This window comes from Pistacia vera, unplaced genomic scaffold (genome assembly GCF_008641045.1).
Source record: "Pistacia vera cultivar Batoury unplaced genomic scaffold, PisVer_v2 Contig173, whole genome shotgun sequence".
Lineage (NCBI taxonomy): Eukaryota > Viridiplantae > Streptophyta > Magnoliopsida > Sapindales > Anacardiaceae > Pistacia > Pistacia vera.
The window spans coordinates 534747-558076 of NW_022195823.1; the positions used below are offsets into that span (position 1 = coordinate 534747).

The window sequence follows — 23330 nt, forward strand, 5'->3', positions numbered from 1 at the left end:
GGGGGGGGGGGTTGGTTGTTTTGGGGAAGGAATAGCTAGTTAATGCCATTGTGAAATCTAGAATTATTGTTGGAGGCCACTAGCGCCTCGAAGTGCTAGTCACCCCTTTTATTTTTCTGTCATTGTTATTCCCTGTATCCAGCTTGTTTGGCCATCATTTTCATTTCAATATATCAGTATAATTTTCCAGTTACTTAAAAGTTGTGCTGAGTGTTATCAAATAGCATTTTTATTGAGCATTGCAGTTGTGTTCTCATCAAATTGGTATCAGAGCTAGGTTGGGGAAAAGTAAAATCCAAGATGGAGAACAGAATGGATAACGTTGAAAAGGAAATGACAACAGTGAAGGAAGACATGGACACGATGAAGACTAACTTGGGTAGCGTTAAAGAGTATTTAACGGAGATGCGCGAATTTATGTGTATAAGGGTAGAAAGGGATGAGAAACGATACCGGGAAAAGGAGAAATCATCCTTGTCTTCGGAGAATCAGAATTCTGGCCGAGACAAAGAACTTGAACGAGATCACAATGGTGATAATGGAAAAGAGGACAAGAGGATTCGCAAACTGGAGCTGCCGATATTTAACGAAGATGACCCTTTTGGATGGACCTTTAGAGCTGATCGGTACTTTACGGTCAATCGTTATGAGGAAGAAGAGAAAGTAGAAGCTGTGGCGGTGTGTATGGAGGGTCGACCCTTGAACTGGTATCAATGGGTCGAATCCCGGTCACCAATAACTTCTTGGAGCTCTTTGAAGTTGGTGCTAGTTGAACGATTTCGACCATCGTACAAGGGGTCTGCTTATGAAGCACTAATGGCGTTGAGGCAAACTGGGACCATGACTGAATATCGCGAACATTTTGAAGAGCTCTCAACTCCTCTGCGTGAGTTAGGAGAAGATCTCCTAATGGGCATCTTTGCAAATGGCCTTAGAGAGGAGTCACGGGTTGAACTAAGGCTGAGTAAATCCAAAAGTTTATTTGAACTCATTGACCAGGCCCACTGAATAGAAGAAAAGAATTGGGTCTTGGACAAAACTAAGCCCAGGTTTTCCAAAGCCCAAGCAGGCAAACCCGAGAGTTACAATCGGGTCTCTTCTTCTCTAGATCTGGGTCGCCCAAATTGGTGGAACCCGGCAAGCAAACCCACTGAATCAAGACAAGAGTAATCATGTGTGGGACAAGAGAGAAAGGCCGATGGAAGGAACAACAACTCCACCTCGAAATGATGGATTCTGGCAGTTAATAGAGACCGATTTGCAATATAAATGGGAAAGAGGACTTTGTTTTAGGTGTGATGAGAAATTTGGTCCCAATCATCGATGTAAGAGTTGATCTCTCCAAATTTTATTGCTGCTCGACGACGATGAGACTGATAGAGGAGAACCCGTGAGCGAGCCAGAGGCAAAAACTAACGCGGAAGGTAATCCTCTATCTCTATCCATGAACTCAATTGTTGGCATTACATCGGATTGACCCATGAAGCTTCAGGGGCAAATTGGGTGTGTGGAGGTGGTTGTGTTAGTGGATAGCGAAGCCTCACACAATTTTATCTCACATGCCTTGGTGCAAAAACTAGAAATTCCGATTGATGGGGCTAAGTCTTTCGGGGTCATGGTGGGTAATGGGTTCAGAATCAAGGGTGAAAGAATTTGTCAGGATGTGAAGTTAGAAATGCAAGGGATGGAAGTTCAAAAAGACTTTTTTCCATTTCAATTGGGTAAGGCCGATGTGGTCCTAGGGATTGCTTGGTTAAGCACCTTAGGAGATGTTTGTTCCAATCGGGGCAAGTTAACTATGGCGTTTGATAAGGGAGGGAAACGGGTGATACTCAAGGGTGATCCTTCACTTGTTAAGACAGTAGTTTCTTTGAAAACTTTACTCAGGATGCTACAAATGGAAGGGGGTGGATACTTGGTATAATGCAGTTTAATAGAGGTCAAAGACAGTCAGGAAGAAGGAAAATTGGAACCTATGGTGGCTGAGGTGTTGAATGATTTTGCCCAAGTTTTTGACCAAACTACTAGGCTCCCTCACCGCAAACAACTAGACCATGCCATCACCCTTCAACCTGGAGCCAAACCACCCAACATTAGACCATACAAATACCCTTACCTCCAAAAGAATGAGATTGAGAGATTAGTTGGGGAGATGATGGATGCGGGAATTATCCAACCCAGCACAAGCCCTTACGCCAGCCCCGTGTTGTTAGTTAAGAAAAAGGATGAGAGTTGACGATTCTGTGTTGACTTTAGGACCTTAAATAGCATTACCATACTCTGCAAGTTCCCTATTCCATCCATTGAAGAGTTGCTGGATGAGCTAGCAGGGGCTACAGTCTTTTCCAAGTTGGATTTAAAGTCCGGGTATCATCAAATTCGAGTTAAAGAGAAGGACATTCGAAAAACAGCCTTTCGCACCCATGAAGGCCATTATGAGTTCTTGGTGATGCCTTTTGGGTTGACAAATGCACCATCCACCTTCCAAGCCCTTATGAACACGATTTTTCGACCATTATTACGAAAGTTCATCTTAGTTTTTTTTGACGAAAGTTCATCTTAGTTTTTTTTGACGAAATTCTCATCTACAGCCCCGACATGACTACCCACATTCACCATTTGCAGCAAGCTTTCAAGATTCTACAGGATAATGCATTGGTGGTCACTAAAAAGAAATGCCTATTTGCTCAATATAAGTTAGAATATTTGGGTCACTTAATCTCAGCCAAGGGGGTAGAGGTTGATCCGCAGAAAATCGAATCGATGATATCTTGGCCTGTACCGCACAATGTGAAAAGTTTGAGAGGGCTTTTAGGGCTTACGAGGTATTATCAGCGATTTGTTAAAGGCTATGGTTCTATCGCTCAACCACTTATCCAATTATTGAAAAAGGATTCCTTTAGTTAGAGTAATGAAGCTCAATGGGCATTTGACAATCTTAAGACTGCCATGACTACTGTTCCCGTCTTGACAATACCCAATTTTGAGCTTCCATTTGAAATTCAGACAAACGCTTCAAGGGCTGGAATCGGTGTTGTTTTAGTTCAGAATGCTAGGCCTATTGCTTTCATCAGCAAGGCTTTCTCACTTCAATCTCGGCTTAAGTCAGTCTATGAACAGGAACTTATGGCTATCGTCTTTCCTGTCCGTAAATGGAGTCATTGTCTCATTGGCTGCAAATTTATCATCAAGACGGACCAGCGAAGCTTGCAATTTCTTACGGATCAAAGGGTTAAAACGCCGGAACAACGCAAGTGGATTTCAAAGCTCATGGGGTACTCATTTGAGATTCACTACTATTCGGGCAATTCTAACAAAGTGGATGATGCTTTATCCCGTAGAGAGGACACAAGGGAACTCACTACCATTACCAAGGTTCAGTTCACTGATTATGATGGGTTAGCCGCTGAAGCGCAAGCTGATCCGAAGCTACAAGTCATTTTTCAAGACCTCTTTTTCAACCCCAATAATCGTCCTCACTACCGACTCCGTAAAGTTTGTTTATTGTTTAAGAATAGATTGGTACTCCCTAAAAACTCAACATTCACTGCTAAGTTACTAGAGGAATTTCATTGTAGTCCTAGTGGTGGCCACTCTAGCTTCTTTAGGACTAATAAAAGAATAGCTAATGTTGTGTTTTGGGAGGGTATTAGACAAGATGTGTAGAAATTTGTTCAAGCATGTGCCACTTGCCAAGTCAACAAGCACTCTTCCCTCGGACCTGCAGGGTTGTTACAACCCCTTCCTATCCCAACCCAAGTGTTTGATGATCTTTCAATGGACTTCATAGGTGGGTTACCTAGGGCCAAAGGTTATGATACTATTTTTGTGGTGGTCAATCGACTCACGAAATACTCTTACTTCCTCTTGTTAGCTCATCCTTACACCGCCAAAGATGTCGCTAATGTGTTAATGAGTGAGATGGTCAAACTTCATGGCTTCCTACAATCTATTGTCTCTAATCGCGACAGGGTATTCATGAGCCAATTCTAGCAAGAATTGTTTAAATCAACTGGAACATCCCTTAAATTTAGCTCCGCCTATCATCCCCACACAGATGGGCAAACGGAGGTTGTTAACCGATGCTTAGAGGCCTACCTCCGCTATTTTGCAGCTCCCAACCCCAACAGTGACCCAAATGGTTAGCGTGGGTTGAGTTTTGGTACAACACTACGTACCACAAAATGGCCCCCTTCAAGGCTCTATATGGTAAGGATCCTCCCATTCTTTTAAAGCTCATTGATTGTCCCTCCTCGGTGGAAGATGTCAACTGACATATTAGGGACAGAAATGCCATATTGGAAGAGCTCAAACACAATTTGGCTGTAGCTCAAGATCAGATGAAGCAATTTGCGGATTCACACTACAGAGATGTCTCTTTTCAACCTGAGGATTTAGTATACTTGAAGCTTTAGCCGTATCAGTTTCGGTCCTTAGCTAGGAAGCTCAATGAGAAGCTAAGCCCTCGCTCTGGCCCCTTTAAGGTGTTAGACAGAGTTGGACAAGTGGCTTATTGGTTGGACCTTCCCCCTACTTCTCGTATCCATGCGGTGTTTCAAGTTTCCCAACTTAAACGGAGTCTTCATTCTTCAGTACTTGTCCAATAGCTTCCCTCTTTTCTGACTGAAGACTTGGAACTTCAAGTGCGCCCTGAAGCTGTCCTCTCCACTCGCCAGTTGCTGGATGGCTCCTTGGAAGTTCTGATTAAATGGCAGGACCTCCCACCCTTTGAAGCCACGCCACTTGGGAGGCTTATGACGTGATTAATCTATAGTTCCCAGATTTTTTCGCCTTGATGACAAGGTGGCTCTCGAAAGAAAAGTTTTTTTTTTTGGGGGGGGGGGGGGGGGGGGGGGGGGTTGGTTTGGTACTTGATAGGCCTCCTATAACTGAGCTATACAAGAAGAAGAAGGGAAAGGGCAACTAGGGAAATTTAGTTAGAATGGGCAGTTAGGGAAATTCATATTAGAGTTAGTTAATATGGAATCTCCACGTAGGAAGAGGGAGTGTTGAGAGTGTGATTTCAGTTGCATATACGCACGAGGGGGTGGGGTGTGGGGGGGAATAGCTGGTTAATGGCATCATGGAGGCCACTAGCCCCTCGAAGTGCTAGTCACCCCTTTCATTTTTCTGTCATTGTTATTCCTTGTATCCACCTTGTTTGGCCATCATTTTCATTTCAATATATCAGTATAATTTTCCAGTTACTTAAAGGTTGTGCTGAGTGTTATCAAATAGCATTTTTTTTTAGCATTGCGGTTGTGTCGTCATCAACTTCACTTACTCACCTCGTGTCATAATGAATGTGTTCATTTCCTTAAGCATAAGAGAGTCCAAGAGTGATTGTAGATTAAGATGGCTCTCTCTCTCTCTCTCTCTCTCTCTCCATGAGCATTAGAAGGTCTAAGAGTGGATGTACACCAAGATGGATGTCTGTTTCTTTTTGGTTGGACCTGCAGCAAATGGCCAAAGAGGATGCAAGGCTTGAAGCATGAAGACACTCTTCCAATAATTTGTAATCAAAACTTGAAACTTGGTCCTTCAACACAGTCTTATTCCATCTTCAAGGTTTTATTAATATTGTCGGGCTGACTTAAATTGGACTAGAATAAATTCAATTAGTTTGATGTTATGCTATTCCAAACAAAAAAAGGCCATCTGTTGAAAATTCGAGAACATGATAATGGAAGATTATGTAACTAATTAATAACCAATGTAAGTTGGCCAGCCAACAGATGAAGCAAAAATTTCTAGATAGACATAAATAAAAAACAGAAATGAGTCTAACAATGCATGGCAATAAGTTAACAAAAGAAGGGCAATTATAATCTCAAATCAAAATTTTATTCACCTGAACAAAACTGATGATCTTGACACGACCAACTCCCCTTATAGTGACTAAAGCTCCAACATCTAAGCGTTCTAACTGCAAGTACAGAAACTAAGTTTTTTTATAAACCACTCTATCTTTTAATGTCTAAAAGTTATCACAAATTAGGAAAATTACATTTTCTATTAGAACCAAACAACCATATCGAGCAGCAAATGATGCTTCAGCTGCTGACTCACTAATAGCAATAGGATCCAGCACAACATGCACAAAAAGCTTTTTCCTCAATAAAGACTGCAGCCAATAAAATGGAGAGGAAAAAAAAAGTTATTGTTAGTTACTACTGTTTCAACAGTAATTAGAAGTTTTTATGAGAATAATTAAATTACACTAAGAAAAAATTTCCAGTGAGAATAAAAATGTATTTAATGTGCAAAAATACAAAGAAGTCCAACCCCTACCAAGCCTTACAAAGGTAAAGGAGTAAGGCAGGAAAGAAATACGGACTTTATGAATATAGAAATGCAGAAAATACAATCTAGTGCTAAAATAAAAATAAAAGATAAAGAGTAATATAAGCAAACTGTCGACCATAACTTGTAATAAAACATATGTAAAACAATAAGAGAACATCCAACTACCCAAAGCAAACAACATTTCAAGCCAAATAATTGAAATAGAAAGTAATTCCTTAATTTCCTTTGAACTGGAAGCCCAAAGTGGTGCCAAATCAAACTTTATCTCAGAAATACTGCTTATCTACTTCCGTATCCTCAAATAGGTTTTTGATTCCTATCAACCAAATTACCCAAAAAAAGCTATAACCATACACTTGCACAGCACAAAACTTCTTCCTTGACCAAATCCTCAATGCTTCTTAATGACTAGAGAATGAAACGATCTAAATCGCCCTAGCAACTTGAAAAGCACAAGTGAAAACTTAAAAACAATGAAGAAAAATATGATTACTGATTCATCCTCCCCTGCCTCTTATACATACCACATCAATGTGGTTAAAAATTATAATCTACATTTTGCTTTAAAAGAGAGTTTTTAACACCACAAGGATGCTGCACCTACGATGCCACAAGCAAATGCATGCATGTCTCATAGATATTCAGAGGCGTTAACCCTGCCATGAGCAAACATCCATGCAAGAAGTTGAAAAATGCACTTTGGCCATCCAAATCATAAAAGATGGACCAAATGGGTGAGGGGAGACCAAACAGCAGTAATATATCAAGCAAATAGCATCTTATATCCTCGCTCAGTTTCAAGAAACATTCGTGAGTGAAGCCAACAGAAATTATATTCCGAAATTATTTAATCATCAAATATGTACATAGTTTTATCATAATTTTTAATTAAAAAAATGTACTTAATTCTAAACATCAAACATGATATAAAAATCCAGTACCTCCTCTAACAAAGCTAGATATCTGGCCTCATATAGATGCAATATTTTACTCTCCGATGGAACAAGAACCTGAAACCATAAACATAAATAAATAAATAAAGAATTCAGTTTCACATTACAACAAGTTTATACTTTTATACAATAATAATTTCAAGTAAAAGAAAAGGTAGAAATCAATCGTGCTAGAAAAAAGCGCTTTGATAAAGCACTTTTTCCCCCCCCCTAAAACAGGTAAAATTTATTTACTAAACATTAAGAGTAATTTAAAATGAAAAAATAAATAAATAAACTTTTATATGTACAAACCAAACATAATAAAGTGAAGTTATCTAAATTTAGTTTTGATAATATCAGAAATAGTCGCAAATGCAATAGTAATTAATAAAATTGATCAGGCTCAATAATATTGAAGATACGTGAAGAAAGAGAAGAGTTCACCTCGTTGGTGTTGAAAGGAAGAAGCGGGAGCTCTAGGGAGGTTGCATTGGAGGAGAAACGGAGTCGTTTTTTGGAGATAGACTTGGCAGAAAAGGGACAGAGGTGAGGAGTAGCAAGTTTTAAGGTAGCATTGAGAAAGAAGGAACATGAGAAACTCATTTCTTGCTCACACAATTTGGCGGTTGATATCCTATCTTGCTAAGTACGAGGTCACTTGGGCCACAACTACTGGATAGTTGGTCTAGCCCAAACACCAGGAGAACGTGGGGTTGGACTTTGATCAATGCTTTCTTTCTTCTCGAGAGTTTAGGGTGGGTTTAGTGTAGCCGGTGGATTTTATTTGTTTATTTATTTACTTTTTTTCTTCGCATTATAGGAATGAATTGGAAAAAATTAGATTGGATAGAATTTAATATTTCTTAAAGCTATTAAAGTCGAAATTACCTTTTCTATAATTTAAAAATATCCATATTACCTCAATATCAGTTAAATTTAACAAGAAACTAACGAAATAACGATTAGGGTAGTATCAAAATACTAGAGGTTTTAAAAACTCTATACAAATAAGGGGGTTTACCGTAAAACCCCAAATCTTAGCTAATTTAATTAATATGATTGAAATGTGTGTATAGATTAATTTAGAATAAGTCTATTCTTACAAAGACTTATACAAAGAAGTCTATAAAGTGAAGAAAAAAACAAAGAAAAAACGGAAAAAGAGAAAGAGAGAGAGAGAGAAATCATGAAGATCAAGGGTGGAGATTATCTTTGTATGCCTCCTTTGTATTTATCTTTGTAAGACTAGCACTTCTCATTAATTTAATAGGGGAACAACATACACCTACCCAGAGTTTTCTGTAAAGACAAATTGATACCCAAAAAGTTTTAAAATGATAAATACCAACTTTCTGTCTAAATCCGTTAGTAAATCTGTTAACTAAAATGGTTTTATCGATATTTTATCATTTTTTAGGGTAATTTTGACTTTTTATGTCTTAGGGTTTGTGCATTAAAAAAGTTCAAAAAAATTACATTAATAAAAAATTAAAAAAATCCTTCAAAATCTCTTGTCTTTCTTCTTCTTCTCCCCTTCTCTTTCTCTTTTTCTCTCCCTTATCTTTCTTTTCTTCTCCCTCTTTTTCATCCAATCACCAAGCAAAGAACCCGACATCGGAAAATGGACTAAAAGCTGGCTAGATCGAAAGTCTCTCTCCTCTCTCTTCCCGTCTTCATCTTCTTCATCTCTCTCATAAAAGGGCAAAAAAAAGGGGGGTCTTTTGCAAAGCTGTTCCACTTCCCCACCCATTTTCCGGAAGCCCGGTCATTGAAAACCTTTCCTCTCCCCCCCAATCGTCTTTTCGGTGTGCCATCTCCAAAACCCCCATTTTTCTCGTCGCCATTTGCTCACATCTCACCGTTGATTGAATTCCTTAGGTTTTTGTTATTTGTTGAATTGGGATTGATTGGTGTTTTTCGGAGTTTCTAATGGGAAATTGATGGTTGGAGATTAATTGGGAGTGTTTTTTCTGTGTTTTTGTTTGATTTTTGGGGATTTCTGATCGGTTTTGGCATTGATGATTGATTTTCCAAGTTTTGGAATACCACTTGTTTGAGGTTTTGCCCCAACCCTTCTATGCCTTTACTAGTTTTGGTTCTTTTCAGTGTTTGAGAATGGTTCTCGGGGATTTTTTGCATTGAATCTTTTAGTGATTTGAGTGAGGTTTTTTTGAGGCTTTGGTCGTTTTTGCTGGTTGTTGTCCTGGTTCTGGTGACACTGGTTTTGGTGAGAGATGAAAAAGATGAAGACGAAATTTTAATTAAAATTAATTATAAAAATAAAATAATTAAAATTGAAAGGAAGATTTTTATAAAATTAATATTAAAGAGAGAAAATGGACACGTGACCAATGCAGAAAGTTATATTTTTTTTTGTCGGATATAAAATTATCATATTATCCTTCTTTAAACGAACTTTACTAACAGATTTGGACGGAAGGTAGGTAATTGACGTTTTCAAACTTTTTGGGTATTTGTAGCAAACTATGGGTGGGTGCATTTGTTCGGCCAATTTAATACGATTGGGTTTATCCACCCAAACCCTGTACTCTGGAAATTCATTAGACCCACAAAACTGTGGAAACTATTATAGAGATCCCTGCCGTAATGCCTTTAGTTAAGAAATTTTGTGAGAAACGGTGTGATTTAACTAAAAGAAAGAAAGGTAGATCTGATTGGCAGTGATAGAAAGAAAGAGTGAAGAAGAAGAAGAAGAATGGATGGACCTGCAGAGAATGATTTTTGCTCGGTTTGCCATGGAAACTTCAACGTTCCTTGTCAAGCCAACTGCTCTCACTGGTTTTGCGGTGCCTTCCCTCTCTCTCTCTCTTTCTTTATCTTCTTCTATACCATTTGTATTATAATTAATAATTATTTGATTAGGTAACTGCATACTGCTTGTTTGGCGACATGGATCCACATTTCAACCATGTAAATGCCCTTTATGTCGTCGTCAGATTACTTTGTTGGTTCCTACTCAGGCTTCAGTAAGTGATCGTCATAACCCTTCTGTTGCTAACACTCTGCAACAGCTTGAAACTTACAATCGCCTTTTTGGGGGCCGCACCAATGGTCTTATCCAGGTACTAAACTATTATTTTTCATACCAAGTATTCCCATTTCAGATACTTTAGTCTTTCATTCTCCTCTTTCAAGTTGGGAATTTTTGGTAGATATTGATATTTAGGCTTATAAATGGCACATTTCTCATATCTATTGGGGCAGTTTGATTGCCACACACCCTTTTTTTTTTTTTTTTTTTTTTTAATGTTAGTGTTTATTTATTGATAAAAATTTATAGGCTAAATTTCAGTAGAACGACTTGATATGATAAAAAGAGCGGAGAATTGGATTTATTGTTCCGACTTAAATGGTAATGTAAGAAAGTGTAAACTGTAGAAACAAAACTATAGCAGGGCCGCTGGCCTTGAGCATTGTACTCGTGAATGGACGCATCACACGTGTAGGAGGCATGGCATACACTTGACGGAGTTTGAACAGTTTCTGCATTCTCCATAGCTTTATAAACGCAGTTTAAGCTAGCATAAAGACTTATGGTTAGTTTGAAGAAGCTGGACAACTAACCCATCAATGGGGTTCTGAAAAGAAACCCCTTTCTCTCAAGTTCCAACTACCACATGATTGCTTTCAAGAAAAACCATTCTGCATTAGCCATTCCATCTCAATTATTAAGTTCCTACTCAGATCTTGCCAAATGACTGTTTAGTTTTTCAGTTAGTTGTCCCGTTTCCTATGATAATTTGCAGCTCTTCATTTGTCTGCATAACTTTATTTTCTGGTTCTCTGAAATTGGATTCTTTTCAACTGCCCAAAAAAGTATCTGGAGGTGATGCCTATGATTTTTCAGCACAAACCATCTGAAGATCAGGGAGATTCAACTTCATTTATAAGTTCCAAACCTATATCTGAACTGTGCTGCTGAATTGTAATTTGATGTACAAGTACTGGTTTTTAAAGAAGAGATTTGTGAGTTTTACTGAAATTTATGTTCATCTTGCATTTGCTACTTAAATAATCTATGGTACTATTGTTCGGCTATAAAATAGTTGCATTTCAAATTTTGACTTACGTAGAGCATGACAACCTCTAAAAGATACTAGTCAGTTATTTGGATCTACTTGCCACCATTGATATTTCTCTATTAATTCCTTGCTCTTTCTTCCATCTAGTCTAATCAGGTGTAATTATTGCTTTTTAAGAAGCTGGAATGTTTTATGCTAACTTATGTGGTTTTTGTTAATTCGTAGTTCATTTCTACAAACTCCTTTTAAATGTTCCTGAATTGTTCTTAATTCTTGTAATGAAGGGGTTGATTGGCATTGGAATACTATTTGCAAAAGTTCTTTTTCATTCATTTATGACGACTTCCACATTTTAAGTAGCATTTTAACTATTATAACTTTGAGATGCTTTCTCCTGTTCTCAGAGAATGCAAGACCTTCCTTTTCTTCTGCGGAGATTGTTACGGGAACTGGTGGATCCTCAGAGATCACTTCCTCTTGTCATCAGAGCCCGTGTTTATATTACAGTTAAGTCACTGAGAAACCATGCAAGTAATTTTGGTAGTATTTTGTATCTCAGTTAATAATTTACTCTGAAAATCCATGCATGCTTGTATAGGTTTTGTGCAATTAGTATCAGTAATTTTGTTTTTGCTAAAAAGGTTTAGATGTTTTTGTATTACAGAATTATTCAGCATCTATGAGAAATTCATACAATCGAAAGTAAGTTAGACACTTATCATATAGATTTGGTTTAATCCATTAAGTAAAATGTTAAAAGGACTGAGAGTAGAAAAAATAGTACTTTTATTAGAATAAGGAAGTAAAAATGGTAATCTGAGGACTAGGGTTGACATTGTGATGTAGGAGGAATATATAATTTTTAGGATTAGTAGTTTTAGAGTTTTATTTCAATTATGAGTTGATTTAGTCTTTTATTTTATTGTTTAATTAGGATTAGGATTAGGATTATAATTTCATTCATTGCTTTTCTAGGATTAGAATTATAAGAATTCTTATTTTCATGAGGATTTGGTTTGCCAAACTTATAAATAAGTCTTGTGTGTGTGGGAAATATTAGAGTGAGTTGATGAATAAGTTAATTATTGATATTTCTTGAGTTTCTTGGTACCTCTTCTCCTAATATCTCCTCCTGACCTATCTAAATTCTCTCGTATCTCCCTAATTCTTGATTATCTCTCTAATTATTCTTCTGCTCCCTCTATCACGTTATGCAAGTAAGAAACTGCTAGATCTTAGTTTCTAAAAGTCACAACAAATGGCACTTGCAACTGGTACAACCCACTACGAAATATATATGAATGGATCCTCTTAATTTGCGAACCACATTCAAATAATTAATAATAAATATTATCTTACCTAAACAATTTATAGTAATTTATATACGAAAATTACTTTCATAAATAGAATGATAACATCTCTTATCTACTGTTTTAAGTTTTCTAACATGTCAGACGTTTAGATTATTGTATTAACATCAAAGAAATGGAGAAAGATTTGTTAAATTGTTGTTTTGTATTTGCTTATCATTCTAAAGGATTCTCAACCTTCATGATTTTTTTAAATAAAATTTCCCCATTTTTTCCTTCATTTTCTGCAATTACATTATGCATATTTTGTACTAGGGTTGTGCCACAATGTGCTATATATAATTTATTTATTGTTTCAAAAATTAGAATAATAAATAAATAAAATTATGTGAACGTAAAAGGTATGGTAGCTTTATTCCTTTTATATTATTAATTTACGTTTACACCATTTGTCTTATCACAATGGCATTTTGCTAAAACTTTCTTCTTTACTTTGATATTTTGGTGCTAACCCTGCTTAAATTAAATTTATTAATGATTGACTAATTGTTAAATTACATCAAGAATTATGGATCTTGTCTTGTAGAAAAGAAAGACATTGTTTAGATCTTCTTGCAATATTTGACAACATGTCTTCATTTTCAATAGTAACCTGATGTCATTTTGTAAGTTACTAGGTCTAACACACGGTCTAGAGAGCATCTGTGACCAGCCACAAAGGAGAACGAATTGTAGTATGGTTGTTAGTACTATTATAAGCAAATCAACTTGTGCTGAAAATTGACCCTATTTTGTAATATAGTAATTCATAAAGTACCTTAATAGATTTCGTAGGGTACAATTAATAACCTTAGTCTATCTTGTTGCATACTTTAACATAGTGCCAAGCTTTCTCTACCAAGTTCTTTCAAAATGAATCATAAACTTCACATCATGATCAGCATGTGGATATTGGAGTTTTATGTACTCTAATCACCTCATTGAAGTTTAAATTAATTGATCAAAATACACTCTACTATGAGGACATGTAATGAACTCTGTCGGTCTATAAATGCATGAACTACCTATATTAAGTCATATCTTGTTGACCAGCTTGAAACAAAACCCACGCTAACATGCTACTAAGGCATTAAAAGGTATTGGTGAAGAGGTATATAAACCTCTATTTGGTGATTGGCCCTGAGCATCCTTCTAGGCCCATTGTTAATATCTTCCCTCAACTATAGCAGCATTTCACTCTTTTAAAGTGCAGCCAACAAGCTCATCCTTGAGCTTTCTAGTGACTTGTTCTATTAGGAAGCAGTTGAGAACACAAGGTCAATTAGCTGAACAACTTGTTCTTTAAAGGAGTAATTGAGAATATTTCAATTAATAGTCATCTTTGTTATAAGAAGTCACTGCTGCAATCATGGTGTGATTCTTGACAAGCTTCACAATTTCCTGTGAACTTGCATATTCTCCATACAAATCTCTTTGAAACTGAAATACTCCTCGACCATCAATGTACACAAAATTTCTCCTTTATGCCTAGCTGCATTCATTACTTTTTATTGAGTACCTGATTTTGGCATAAACACAAAGCTTAAGGTTTTAAAAGAGGAACTCTGTTGACCATGATGTGATTATACCACATAGAAAAGACGTATCACTTGTGATAAGAAGGTTGGGATAAAACTTGGCATTTGTGACATTCTGCAATAAGAAATATTCATGTTATAAATACTATATGCACCGCTTCAAACGCTACATGATCAGCAATCCTACATGATTTATCATGCATTCATCATATTTTGATAGCCTGAGCATACATTAACATTCATCAAGTTCCACCTCTCTTGAGGTTAATGATGCTTTGATGTTAAATTGGGATAAAATATTTATTTGACAGTTACAGTTAAAATCGCCGTCTATCTGTATTTGTTTTGTACATTGCTGTCATGCATGATTTACATAACTGAGATCTCTACGATCTCTACATTTGACAGAATTTGTGGTAAGTTATTGAATGGCTGTCTATAGGCTTTATCCTGTTCATTCCTTAAAATAAATTTTGTCTTGGCTTCTAAGTACTATTCTCTAATAGGAATGTGGAGATAAGTTTGACATAATTGCTATTGGGTCGATTGTAGAATCTGTTTGACTTATCTCATCTTCCATTGAGGCAATACTTGAGTAAACAGTAATATTTAATATATTTACATGATCATAGATATTTTTTTTCACATTTTTTCTGAGTGTACCATAATAATTTGGTTTTTGCCTAAAATCTCTAGTTATGATGGTTCCACATATTTTCAGAACGCATAAAAGTTTCTTTGCCATTGTGTTACCTTGTATTTTGTTGGTTAATTTGAAATTATTCCTTAAATTTGCCAGTAAGCAAAAGACGTACCAGATGAAGGTGATGTAAAAACTATCAATAGGGTGTTCCCTTTTGAGCTAATAAACCCATTATGTAGTTTGTATATGTCTTTTAATTGAGTTTTGTGAGATTGTATTAATCACTTGCATGAATGATGTGTGATTTACTACTATCTTTATTATCAGATTTAGTTTTACAATTTTTTATTTGTGAGATTTAGAGAAAGGGTTCCTTCTCATATTCATTTTATTTAGATGGATTCTAATTCTTTTTCTTACAAACAGATGATACTTAGTGCTATCTATGTACTGAGTCCCATCGACATCATTCCTGAAGGTATCTCTGCTTTCTTACATTTTTATTATAGTGTATCATCATAGTAAGATAATTAATTATTGGTTTTTATCCACAGGAATTTTAGGGATAGTTGGCTTGTTGGATGATCTCCTTATATTGCTAATCGGCTTTCTCCATGTTGCTGCCCTGTATCGGTCGGTTCTGTATTATCGTCATGCAGGATCGTGAACTCTCCTGGAAGCATGATATTAAGTTTACTTGTTCTTTTATGATAAATTTAGAAATGATACAAACAAATAGTTCCGATAGGCAAATATATATCCTTTACATTTGCTCCATTTGACTGTAGGATTGCGATTGTGAGATAGTACACCAATGGAAATTATGCTTAGAATTGCATAGGCAACACTTTTTTGGCACAATATTCAGCTATCTGCCTCGCTTTTCTTAGTTGAAGTTACCATATTGTGGAACTATAAACCTCCCTATATATATGCAATAATCTTTAAAATTCAGATTGTGTTGGTTGATGTGGAATATTTCACTGCTTCTAAGTTCAAAGACTTTAAATACAGAGAAGTGGGAATAACCCAAAAAAAGAAGACCCCATTGGATTGGGTTCTCATTCAGTCCAATTCGTGTGGGTTGGGTGATTATCCAACTCATAAAGAATTGGGTTGACCTATTATAATGGGTAACTTTGACTTTGAAGCGACTACTCCCCAAATGCACAAGTCATCATATTTTACAATTTGATACTTGAATCAATTTAAACCTAAAGTTAGGGATTTATCAATAGGTAATGTTGTTTCAATACCCAAAGGCATGGCCATTGTGGTACCAATAAAAAAGGCGGTTGTTGCTACTGGATGGTGAAATGGATTTTGAAATTTATTAACATTTTTAAAAAAGGGTACTACTAATAATCTCACAGGCATTGAAACTTTGGATAATCTATTTAGATAATTAAAAGTCTTGTCACCTGACCACAAAATTAGTGGTTAATGGGTAACTTATTACCCTACATTTTTACTCCAATCCACACTATTTGCAAACTATATGTTGAGGTGAGTTCGTGTTGGGTTGAGACACAATATCAATATCATTAGGTTAAAATATGAACGATATTTATAGACTTTATTCTAGTAAGATTTCAAACAGTCACACTATAGATCTACTAAAGTGTTAGATTAAAAAATTTAATCAAATTATATGTTTACTATATTTTATGTTGTGTTTTACCACTTAAATTAAGTTAACAATGGTTACATACATTTATCTTGTATGGATATAAAGATTCATTTATTAAAACCAAAAAAAAAAAAAAAAAAGACCTAAAATAAAAAGTTAAACAAATTAAAATATTATAACCAATTATTGTAACTTCACTTAACTTTGTTTATAAAATCTTCTAAGTTTCCTAAAAAAAAATTTTCTTGCCATAAAGTCAACTGAGCTAGAGTATTCAATAAAGATTTTAAATTTAGATAAAGATTTAATGAATAATTCTGAACCACAAAAACACAAGGCCATAAAAGTTGAAGCGTTTCCAACTTGAAATAGCCGGCCATTCTTTTTTGTCAGTAATGGCTTCCACATTTACTCCTCAAGCTCCATATTCTCTCTTTCTCAAAAGACAAAATTATGAAAAACTCCAGAGAAGAGAAGAGCAGCAGAGAAGTTTAAGAAGATCAAGAACAAAACATGGTATATTACAAGTTTTTGCTTCAAAAGGAGGAGAGGGCAAACGCCCAAAAGAGCCTCCAGGAGTTGATACAAGAATCCACTGGGACAACCCAGATGAAGGTTGGATTGGCGGTACTCAACAAACACAGCAAAACTTCAATGCAGAAGATGAGCAGAAGAACCTCTTGGGTGACAAATTTGCTGATCTTCTGAACAACTCTTCTGATTCTCATTACCAGTGAGTGTATTTAATTATTTGTCAAACATCTATTATTCTTGCCACAGCTTTAGAGTTTAGAGTATGGAATGGGATTTTTAATTTAGAAGCTTGACTTAAATTCCTAATTATGCATATTTTACAATTTAATAGATGCGAGAAAGAATTTAGAGATGGTTCTTTTTGTTACCTCAACGACTCTGATACCATTAAATTTGTATTGAATTTTCGGTAAAAAATTTAAAATTTGGTGAATTTTAAGATAGTAAATCGGGTAACTATTTATGATCTCCCCTGAGGTTTCAAGTAGTATGACACTCCCCACAAGTATGAGAAATAGCAACAACCTCCCCTTATTCTTGTCAACCAACGGTAAAAGGGATAATTATTTAAATCCCATGAGTTTGGTCAAATCTGAAAACCCCCTTAGCTAACAATAATGATGTAAAAACCCCCTGCCATTTGTCACACTTTAATAGGATTAACAATTCACACAACCGTAGAGGTTATATACCAATTTTACCCTTGGTCTTAAATATCTTACTTGTAAAAGAAGGAAGGGATTATTTTTAAACCCTTCGAGATTTGCCAAAGCTTTAAAAACCCCCTCAGGTATGTGCTATGATTGTTTTAACCCTCCTCTAACAACTTTAACGATATTTTGCTAATGTTTGATAGACAATACTATATAACTAACATTCACATTTTCTTTCCCAGCCATGTGAGATATCACATTTGCAAGAATTTAGACATTCCAAAAATCAATCAAATTATTCAAAAAATTCAAAAGTTAATCTAATCTCAATGATAATAATAATAAGAAAGTAAAAAAAAAACAGCCTCACCCACCACCATTCTCTATCGCATGACACCCTCATCACCATTGCCCAATGCCCACCTTATAATGGCTTGGGCATTCCTTTTTATCAATTTGCTTTTGATTCTATTTTTCTCTCGTATTTTCTTAGTGGTTTGTTGATTTGGTGGTAAATTGGGTTGTTTGGTTTTGGAATAGTGGTGGTTTTCTTGGCAGTGAAATGAAGGTGTTGATGTAATGGTGTTCTTCGAAGCTTAGTTAGGTGTTTCAAGTGTGGAATGAAGTGGAGGTGAAGGTAATGGTTGTTTGTGGAGTAGGGGTGTTTTCATTATAAGTTGGACAATGGTGAGGGGGTGTTTTCATAGATATCCCTACCCCTATTCATTCCAACATTACCTTTTATTTTCAATTAATGCATGTTCCAAAATTAAAGCACTTATTAAAACATAATATCAGTAGTGTTGTTAATTCAGGTTCTTAGGAGTATCCGCAAAAGCTGATTTGGAAGAGATTAAAGCAGCTTACCGAAGGTTATCAAAAGAATACCATCCAGACACAACTTCACTTCCCTTAAAAGTAGCTTCGGAGAGGTTTTTGAAGCTAAGAGAAGTCTATGACGTATTGTGCAATGAAGAGAGCCGTAGATTTTATGATTGGACACTTGCTCAAGAGGCTGCCAGTCGCCAAGCTGAGAAATTGAAAATGAAGTTGGAGGATCCTTATGAACAAGATTTAAAAAACTATGAATCTGTTCCAGACCTGGTAGATCGCCTTGGTGGAAGAAATTTGGAGCTAAGTGATCAAGCAATGTCAGCCCTCACCATTGATATAGTTATAATTATCTTTGCCATTTGTTGTATTGTTTATGTGCTATTCTTCAAAGAACCTTATTATTGATTCATTAGTAATTAACATTATCATTTTACTATGGCCAATCTAAAAAGCAATAAACATCCTTTGAAATTTTTTAAATTGCAAGTATCCTCCTCACTATGTACCCATTGTTGTAAATAAAATATAAATATTTCTCTCAGTTTATAACCAAATATTCTGTTAATAATTGGTTTTGATAGTAAGAGCTTAGCTACTATCCCCCTGGTTTTATAACACACAAGATTCTCACTACCAAAAATGTTTGATTCTCCTTAACAAAGAAACAAAATGTGGTTACCCAAAACCAGGAACAAGCAGCATATCATCAACGGAAACATATTCAAAAAGAAAGTATAAAAAAATCAAAGAGCTTCCTGTTTCATGCTTACAATTGGTCAATAATTAAGTCGAGTCTTTCAAGAGCATGGAATTTGGGTTGCATTTCAATTCCACAAACTTCCAAGTGTCAAGACAACTAAAACTAATCCCTATCAAACAATCAAACTTCCTCCTATACATAACATGAAACGAACTGGCTATCAAGTCAATCATGCTTTTTTTGTTTTTGTTTTGGTGACTGAGTGTTTGGGCCAGTTAAACATCTCTACTAATCCTTCGGATCTATTGAATACCCTACAAGCTTAATTGGCTAAATAAATCACAAATGTAGTAGATGGTCATTTGATAGGATTCGAACACAAGACCTCTGGTTAACCTATGGTCTTGCCATCCGGCCATAAGTCAAGAGAAGTCAATCATGTTTTTCTTCTTCTATTTCAAGAAGATACAACTAAGGGTGCTTTTAGTTCAGGGAATGTTGTATTACTAAAAATCTCATATTAAGGGAAAAATAGATTACATTGAAGATTACTAAGAATGTTATATTAAATGTGTTTGATTAGATTGAAATAAATTGATGAGCATATTATATTGATATGTTTGGTTGAGGGAAATAAACTAGTGAGTATATTATATAGATAGATTACTGAGTTGCCTCTCTATTTTAAATTTTTAATATTATTATTTATTATTAATATTTAGCGTTTTCAACCCCTTACATTTTGAAATTTAGCTAAAACACCCCCATAATAAAGGTTTAAAAATTAACAAAAGACTCCATAATAAAATAGTCTTTAGTATGTAAAATAATAATTTATAGTAGAACTAACAAAATGTCATAGTCTCGTAGAAAATTTTAGTATACTAGGGATTTAGTTTTTTTTTCAAACAAAAATGTCGTAATTTTAAAATATAAGGTTTATTCTATACTGTCCCTAAACGTTAGGCGCCATAGCAATTTTCAGAGGGCATAAAAAGTTGGCTATTCTCAAGGCGAATGCAATTAACCCAAAACATATATATTAAACCGAATTTCATGAAAGTCATATGCCCTAACTGGAACATAGTTTAAGAGTAATATTGAGTTCACAAATTTAACTGCTTGAATTATCAGTAAATTAATTTGAATCCGTATATAAAATATGGAGTTGTTAAATGAATCCCATCAACGAGTATTAGGCTCAAGGGCCTTGTGAATATAAATTTTAATACGAGGGTGGGATCTTTTTCAGTTGGGCATTAATAAACAAATAATAGGGTCTAAATATAACTCAATTTGCATCAATCAAGTAAAGTATTGTATTGATTGAAATTTTCCATTAAATGACAAGCCCCTATCATCCCATGTATTGATTATCAGCTAACAACACCATGGGAAGTGTGGAGAGAAAATCAAGTTGCTATATGAACAAGAGAATATGAAGCATGCATCAACTAGCACTTAGCCTTATTACCACTGTTCAAAACCCGGTGTAGTTTGAAAGCTTCTCCTTGATCCCCATTCATTGTTCTTCTCTCTAAGCAGCAAGCAGTAAGCTGCCTGAGTAACCTCTCCAGATATGAATGCAAGCAACCTTGCAAATCTTTCATGTTAGGATTAGTTGACAAGATCATGGCGTTAACTGTATCAGCCACAACCTCACGTTGTGAATCTTCAAGAAGGTAACCCACCGATGACTCCTGTGGCTTTTCATACGCCAGTAAAGCAACACAGTCCTACACATTTTTTTTTTTTAATAAAAAAATTAGCTTTCACATAAGCAAACAACATTCTACTTACTGTCAAAAGACTTCTCTCATACCTGAACCAAATCAGCAAATCCAGTCAACCCAAAAAATTTTGCTAATTCAGTCCTTCCATACTTCACAGCCTCCTCTAGTGCTCCAACCTTGTATGTAATATAAAAAATCTAATTACATAATATCAATTTTTATTAAGTTTGATAAGACTTTGACCTGCGCCCATTTCTCCCAATAGCTCTTCATCACTAAAGGCCAAAAGCTATAATAACTATGTAATATTACCAAAGATATAGGTTTCTTAGCTAACTAAAAGAAGGGCCTATGATAGCATTCAACTTTTTTTTGTAAGCCACAAAAATGTTTATTAAAGTAGAATTGATTCATAAAGAGGTGGAATAGCAATCCACAAAATAAAAGACCTGGGAGTTCCAAAATTAAGAGACTCCAGCAGCCCAATCCTTTCTGAGTTAAGAAAAAAGACATCCTTAAAATCACTTTATAACCTAAAAATGACCAAAGATGTGATCGTGAGAGTAATATAAATCTGGATAACCATAAGCGTAACAAGTTTTCAAATATGATAGACACATTTTAAAAAAATATCAAAAACTTTTTTCTATATTAAATCAGATGAAATGAGAATTCGAGGCACCAGGGAAGGCATTGAGATGAAGCCAAAATATGAAACTATCCCTTGCTAATAAAACAAAAAAATTCTAATATAAAACCATTTGGTTGGTTTTCTGCAACATTAAGTCCCTAAGAAACACATTAAGGAAGAAAATTATACCCGTACTAACTCGATAAACTTCTGACAGTGCAGCAGAAAACAAGTAGAAGATTTATCATCCTGCAGAAAGCAAAATTCACTGTCATAATTTGGACAAATTAAGTATTGTTCTTATGGAAGGCACTGGTCTTCCAGTTTCACTAATAATCAGTCTTAGGATAATAAAATGGCAAAGCACAGAAACTTGTTATCTAACACTAGTACCAGTTGTGGACTTTTTAGAACAAGAAAACAAGTAGACAGAAGAATTTCATTGCAAAAGCTATTAAACATGATTCATAACCATGATCTCAAAGACTTGGGATGCTTCTCTTCCCAAATCAATAAATAACAAATCCACCTGCAGCACTAGGTCAAATTTAAATCAAGAGAATGGGCACTGTAACTTCCTATTAGCGTATGCACATATCCTAGAACAAAGGATGCTGATGCACAAAATAGCTCAGCATAATGAGCAGAGACAATCTGATCCCGCCAACATGTTCAGAATTTCTTCCTAACCTGAGCCCTGGGAAAGTCACAAGGAACCTTGGCCTGGAGAAGTAGATAACATGCTATAATATTCTAGTACGGCCAATAATTATGAACAAAAATTTTCACCAGGAACCTNGCCTCCATATAATTGAATAATTAATCAATTTACCTAGTAAATTATGTTAAGATTAAATATAGTTGTATTAATTTTATGAAAAATTAATTAATTAACAAGGCTAACTAAGCCTAAACCTCCATACAATTGAATAATTAATCAATTTACCTAGTAAATTATATTTAAATTGAATATAATTATACTAATTTTATGAAAAATTAATTAATTAATAGGGCTAACTAAGCCCAAACCTCTATACAATTAAATAATTAATCAATTTACCTAAATTATGTTAAAATTGAATAATTAATCAATGTATTAATCGTGAAGGACAAAATCACACCAAGATACTTGATTAATATTCAATTCATAGAAAAATCTGCATATAAAAATGAGTCTTAGTTATAGTGGGTAAAATTCTAATTATAGCAAAAGAAAAAAAAAAAATACTAATTAGGAAACAAAATGACATAAAAATTAATTCTATTTGATTATATTAATCATTTTTAGGATAATTATTGATCCATATAGGGCAAAAATCCCTGCAAGGATAATTCCTCGCAAAACCCCATTCATCGGGTTGGGGACGAGAGTGACTCCATCCCCATAGGGATGTGGTTTATTCCCTCCCTCGGGGGCATGAAGCCCCCATCCCCCAACCCCAACCTGACCTGCACCCCTCCCCAAGAGAGAAGTGATGGAGAAAAAGAGAGAAGAAGAAAAGCCTCTTTTAATCATTTATTTATAAAAGAGTACACTTAGAGATTTGAAATTTATTAATATTGGGGATATGCAACCAAAAAAGATAATTAATGAGAGAGAAAAGAATAAGCGGTGGAGAAAAGGAGAGAAGAAAAAGACTAAAAGATTTGTCCCCTTGTTCAAGAAAACATAGATGATTTTTACATATTTAATAAATTAAATTTTTTTTTTCTTTTGATGATGTCACCGGTCAGACCGATTAACCCGAAAATCGAATCTTTGACCGAATCAACGCCTGGTCTGATTTTCAGAACACTGGTA

General features: G+C 35.3%; 2 protein-coding genes, 1 long non-coding RNA gene and 1 pseudogene across 3 annotated transcripts; 2 read left to right on the forward strand and 2 right to left on the reverse strand.

Moving 5' to 3' along the window:
- Window positions 1-7964, reverse strand: part of LOC116125911 — a 21000-nt pseudogene extending 13036 nt beyond the window's left edge.
- Window positions 7965-9599: 1635 nt separating this feature from the next.
- Window positions 9600-15703, forward strand: LOC116125921 (E3 ubiquitin-protein ligase RNF170-like). Its single transcript, XM_031411636.1, has 5 exons — window positions 9600-10048; window positions 10125-10324; window positions 11689-11790; window positions 15241-15292; window positions 15369-15703. Exons 1-5 carry the CDS (start codon window positions 9958-9960, stop codon window positions 15479-15481), a joined length of 558 nt encoding a protein of 185 aa, XP_031267496.1. The 5' UTR covers window positions 9600-9957; the 3' UTR covers window positions 15482-15703.
- Window positions 15704-16786: 1083 nt separating this feature from the next.
- On the forward strand, window positions 16787-18901 carry LOC116125910 (NAD(P)H-quinone oxidoreductase subunit T, chloroplastic). Its single transcript, XM_031411625.1, has 2 exons — window positions 16787-17177; window positions 18447-18901. The coding sequence occupies exons 1-2, from the start codon at window positions 16840-16842 to the stop codon at window positions 18868-18870; spliced, it is 762 nt and encodes a 253-aa protein (XP_031267485.1). The 5' UTR covers window positions 16787-16839; the 3' UTR covers window positions 18871-18901.
- A 1575-nt stretch (window positions 18902-20476) lies between these two features.
- On the reverse strand, window positions 20477-22003 carry LOC116125924. Its single transcript, XR_004127395.1, has 3 exons — window positions 21719-22003; window positions 20988-21074; window positions 20477-20901 (listed from the first exon to the last, which is right to left on the reverse strand). It is a non-coding gene; the product is annotated as an uncharacterized LOC116125924 (long non-coding RNA).
- Between the last annotated feature and the right edge of the window lie 1327 nt (window positions 22004-23330).

What these genes read in the sequence shown, in the direction of transcription:
- LOC116125910 (XM_031411625.1), top strand. Translation starts at nt 16,840, where the DNA reads ATGGCTTCCACATTTACTCCTCAAGCTCCATATTCTCTCTTTCTCAAA. An exon ending in TCTTCTGATTCTCATTACCA is followed by an intron (nt 17,178 to 18,446) that starts GTGAGTGTATTT and finishes TTGTTAATTCAG; the next exon opens with GTTCTTAGGAGTATCCGCAA.
- LOC116125921 (XM_031411636.1), top strand. Translation starts at nt 9,958, where the DNA reads ATGGATGGACCTGCAGAGAATGATTTTTGCTCGGTTTGCCATGGAAAC. An exon ending in GAGCCCGTGTTTATATTACA is followed by an intron (nt 11,791 to 15,240) that starts GTTAAGTCACTG and finishes TCTTACAAACAG; the next exon opens with ATGATACTTAGTGCTATCTA. An exon ending in CATCGACATCATTCCTGAAG is followed by an intron (nt 15,293 to 15,368) that starts GTATCTCTGCTT and finishes TTTTATCCACAG; the next exon opens with GAATTTTAGGGATAGTTGGC.